This window comes from Nanorana parkeri, unplaced genomic scaffold, assembly GCF_000935625.1.
Source record: "Nanorana parkeri isolate BGI_ZX_2015 unplaced genomic scaffold, ASM93562v1 scaffold994, whole genome shotgun sequence".
Taxonomy (NCBI): domain Eukaryota; kingdom Metazoa; phylum Chordata; class Amphibia; order Anura; family Dicroglossidae; genus Nanorana; species Nanorana parkeri.
In genome coordinates, this window is record NW_017307262.1 from 282,811 (window position 1) to 287,651 (window position 4,841).

The 4,841-nt window shown below is 46.4% G+C and overlaps 1 protein-coding gene across 1 annotated transcript in view; it reads right to left on the minus strand.

Annotated features, from left to right (window-relative positions):
- NARF (nuclear prelamin A recognition factor) overlaps positions 1-2,731 on the minus strand; it is an 18,898-nt gene extending 16,167 nt beyond the window's left edge. Inside the window, exons 1-2 of the mRNA XM_018566974.1 lie at positions 2,646-2,731; positions 2,580-2,613 (exon numbers count right to left, since the gene is read on the minus strand). Coding sequence (XP_018422476.1) covers positions 2,580-2,606 — 27 coding nt within the window. The 5' untranslated portion in view covers positions 2,607-2,613; positions 2,646-2,731. The remainder of the gene's footprint in view (positions 1-2,579; positions 2,614-2,645) is intronic.
- Between the last annotated feature and the right edge of the window lie 2,110 nt (positions 2,732-4,841).

Consider the following 4,841-nt stretch of genomic DNA (forward strand, 5'->3'; position numbering starts at 1 on the left):
CCCCGTGCACTACACACTCCTGACCCCCGTGCTCTGCGCACTACACACTCCTGACCCCCGTGCTCTGCGCACTACACACTCCTGACCCCGTGCACTACACACTCCTGACCCCCGTGCTCTGCGCACTACACACTCCTGACCCCCGTGCTCTGCGCACTACACACTCCTGACCCCCGTGCACTACATGATTCTGTCCCCTGCACTCTGAAAACTCCTGACCCCTGTGCGCTACATGATTCTGTCCCCTGCACTCTGCAAACTCCTGACCCCCGTGCATTACACACTCCTCACCCCTGTGATCTTGTGTACGACACACTCCTCACCCCTGCCACCACATTCCCTGTATCAGCTTGTAGGAGTATGATAAATATATATAAAACTTAGCTAAACACCATGCATAGTGCCCATATGTACAACCTATAGGAAAAGTGTCCGGGATGCTCGACGCCCAACCAATGAGGAGCCAGCTTTCATTTTTTTACTTTCACAAAAAATAAATAAAGTTATATGAAAGCACATATTATTATTATTATTATTATTAATCTTGTTGGGATTCTACTGTTTCCCCCAGGAACCAAATTCTCCCTTTCCTTACGGTCGGTCATTCCTCAGGAAAGGTCTTTGGTGACTAAAAGCCCCAAAAATGATTTTCTTTGGGACACTTTCCATACCAGACCCCAAGTCATTCCAGTACAATAACAAATATCTATTTACCGCACAGAAACTGGCAAACAGCCAGGAAACAAAATAAAAAGTAGGTTTGGAAGGGAGAAAAGGGCCAAAGAGAATATAATGAAGTGGGCCGATTGTTGGTGTCCCCGGATGAGATCTAAGAATTGGCTAGCAACCAACAGCTCGTCAGTCTTATTTCAGTTAAAGGCGGAGTTTATCCCTCTCTGTCACGATGGCAAATACGCAACAGTACAAATAGAGAGCGTGAATACCCCCGAGGGAAAACCAATCTGTAATGCAAAACCTGGGAGACGAATAAAAGGGAAGAGAGCGTTGCTCCATGGTGCTTGAAGTGACAACACGGATTGGGCCGTGTCAGATACAGTCCATAATAGAAGTCACCCACTCTCGATGTGTGCAAGAAGTAAAGCACTTTTTTTTTTAAATCGTCACATACAAACAGGCAAAGTTTCGGGGTCACGCAGGGTCCCTTCTTCTGGGCAACATAGAGACTATGAATGGACCCTGCGTGGCCCCGAAACGTTGGCTGTTTGACGCATTTGACGATTCAATAAAAAAGTGCTTCACCTTCTTGCAAATAAAAGGATCACCAGCCCTGACATATAAACGCATTGGCCGACATTTATCAAGCAAATCAGTGTCACAATCAGAGGGAAGAAGGCCACCTCTCCTTCCACAAAGTCTCTGCGCCAGATTTACAGTCCCCTGCGTGTGAATTCCTCGGCACAATTAGGGAGTGGTCAGGGTCGGGTTTTAGGCCTCATTCACACGAGAAAAAGCCGGCACGTACAGCCGTATCGGGCAGCTCCCGGGAAGGACAGGTGCTGCGTGTGATTAGTACGCAGCCCCTGTCTTTCTCTATTGGAGTACGCGGCCGTATGCTGCCCTACACGTCCATGCATTATGGCTACAGAACACCTCATCATCTCACTAACATAGGGTGGAAGTGTGCTGCAGTCCACACAGATACCTGGCAATGATGTAACAGATAAGAGGCATAGGGCAGAGGAAGTTGTCAGCTCACAAGATTTCTGTCAGGATCAAAACAGGTATTTATATTGTTATTATATTTATTTATCTTAAAAGGAGAACTATGGAGGTGAGTGAATATCATAGTTGGAGCCGACGTGTGACAATGAAACTGTCACACGTCGGCTCAATAGATCGGAAAGTGAGCGAACACATACCGTCGCTCGCTCACTTCTCGATCATCTCCCTGTAGAGAGCCGTGACTGTCACTCAAAAAAACCCACTGCAGTTGAAAAAGAAAAAAAATAAGCCAGTAATGATCATAAAAACCCCCACACACACATAAAAAAAAAATAAAATAAATAAATTTACACCACAGCAAAATCTTTATCTACAGACAATAAAACCCGGATCACCCTAAACAACATGAGCAATAGTTCAATATGTCCTGTCCATACAACCTGTTACTGTGACGTTATGGATTATCCAGACATGACTACCTACACACAACACTTCAGTCCCCTCTTACAAAAACAATGACATAAAATAAATATAAAATGATCTTTAAATGCCCTTTGCCAGTAAAAGACAAAACAAAAAACTATAATGGATCTCTAATACTGGACAGACCCAAAGTCAGATCTTCCAGCCCTCTTCTCAATGTTATTTACAAAGAAACTTGCTCAGGGTCTGATGGGGAAGTCATCAAGATTCCATTTATAAACATTGGGGAGGAAACACAAACATTTGTAACACGAAAGGAAACATTGTAACATAAAACGAAACATTGTAACAACACAGGAGCTCAGCAATGGATGCAGGGACTATAGGAAGCAGATTTGGAGCCCCCCTGGGGAAGAGAAGGGGTTGCATTGATAGCAGCCATTCATTTGAACCCCCTGTGGGGCAGTTCTTACCGTTTTGGTGCAGTTCTCACACTTCATGTCTGGCAGAGGAGGACAGGTAGCCTGCAGATCCTGAGATCACACTGAGGGGTGCCCAATCTGCCCCTCTGCTGTCACCCTGCCCTTTGTTACACCATCTCCTGCCCCCTCCCCTGATGCCTCCTGATTGACAGCCCTCAAACCAATCAACATCAGCCTACAGGCAGCTTGCTTTCCATCCCGCTACTATAACTTCCTCCCTTGTGATCCTGGTGTCAGAGGGATGTGTCTGCAGTGCTGCAGCATGGCTTGTAACGAGAGCAGACATTTTTATGGAGTCCATTCCTGTATGTTGAAAGGGAGAGGACACCCAAAGATGTCTGCGGGCAGGGTGACTATTTGGGGCAGAGGTTAGTGCCTCTAGTGGTGGAAAAACATCACTACAGGTATTGCATAAAGAGTCATGTGACTGGCTTCCATGGAGTGTGTGTGTGACTCTGAGGACATTGGACGTGCATGGGAGGCGGAGCTGCTCTGAGCAATTTTTATTATTATTAATAACAATAATACTGTAAAATAAAATAGTAATATCGTGACCAATCAGATGCAGGTCTCATTTTATTGCTAGGGTGTAATAAAGCCAAAACACTTTTCTGTAGTTTTGGCTGGAGCAGGGGCAGGTTAGAACTTCTGCCCAGGTTTTTGGGTCCCAGCTGTGAAAAGCTATGTGTGCTGGTGACCATGGAGGAAAATAAGTTGTCACCAGAACAGGAAGAGAGGGGAAATCATCCAATGGGGACACCTTCTGCTGGACACTGTCAGGTATTAGGATTTCCTTTTAGTTAGAGGAGATTTTTTGCATACTTCTTGTTGTGTCTCCGGGGACAGGAAGTGCAGAATAATCTTTCATATGGGGCATAGTGCATACAAATGTGACAGTTATAACACTTCCATTTTCTATGCCGCGGAGTCGCCAAGGTGTGAACCGATTGCGCTTTGGGTGCCATTATTTTGTAATGGCACCCCAGTCGCGCTGTTTCCCGCCACGATTCCGCACACTAAAACAGCCGCGCGTTGTATATCGCAAAAAAAGGAACTTGTACCTTTTCTTTGCGATTGCAGCACGGATGTTACCCCGTTTCAATCAATGGGGCCGTGCGGGAATCGCTGCCTGCATTGTGCAGGATGCGTGTCCCGGGTGTAGTGCAGGTGTGAATCTTACCTTAGTCAGGGCTTGTTCACACCACATGCGTGCGTTAATCGCACAGTTCTGCACAATGCACCTACCGTGTGTTCATAACATACGCTACTGTGCAACTCACCTACCATGCATTAACAGCGTGGGAGGTACTTTGCATTGCCATTCATTTGAATGGCACCCGAAACGCACCTCCCACCCACAATGCACTTGAGCGCACAGCAGGGTACCAAAAGTCCATTCGTTGCAGTTGAAAAAAAGTGTGCACTACTTTTTTTTCAACCGCACAACGCACGGTATTGTGGTAGAGGGCGTTGTGACACGGTCACATTTTTGGGAGGTGCATTTTGGGATGCCATTCAAACAAATGGCAATGCAACGCACCTCCCACGCTGTTAATGCATGGTAGGTGCATTGCACGGTAACGTATGTTATGAACCGTGCAATTAACACATGCATAGGTGGTGAACAGAACCCTTACTTTGTTTCTAAGCATTCCTCCGGGAACACAAAAGTATTGATCGTTCCCCAGTTTTCGTACAAACTGTTGCTGATTGGTTGCGTTGATTCGGTCGGTAATTTTTGGCAGTCCAAAGCTGGTTGATCGCAAAAACTGCTGAACAGATCCAGGAAGCTGCAAAGTTTGGACTGTTCCTTGGTTCTGATAGGAACGCTTGCTGATTGGTCAATTTTGTGATTGAAAATTGCCTGACTGCAGAAGTTACCGAACAGATCCAGGAAGCCAACAGTCCCGAATTGATAGGAATCGCATTCATTGCATCAATCTGGTCAGTCGCTTGTATGGCCAGCATTGTGTATGGCCAGCATTGTGTATGGCCAGCATTGTGTATGGCCAGCATTGTGTATGGCCAGCACAGTGTATGGCCAGCACAGTGTATGGCCAGCACTGATTGATCGTATACAACAACTCCTGAGGTGCAGCATTGAGGTCCTTTGAGGTTGGCTACAACATTTTTCTTTGCAAAGAAGTTGCTACATTCATTGTCATGGCAAGGGAAGGTAGACAGCGCCCCCTGGTGTGGGATGCAGGCACTGGAGGGGAGCAGCCGGGTGAAGCCAGGGTGTTTCCTCCAGTC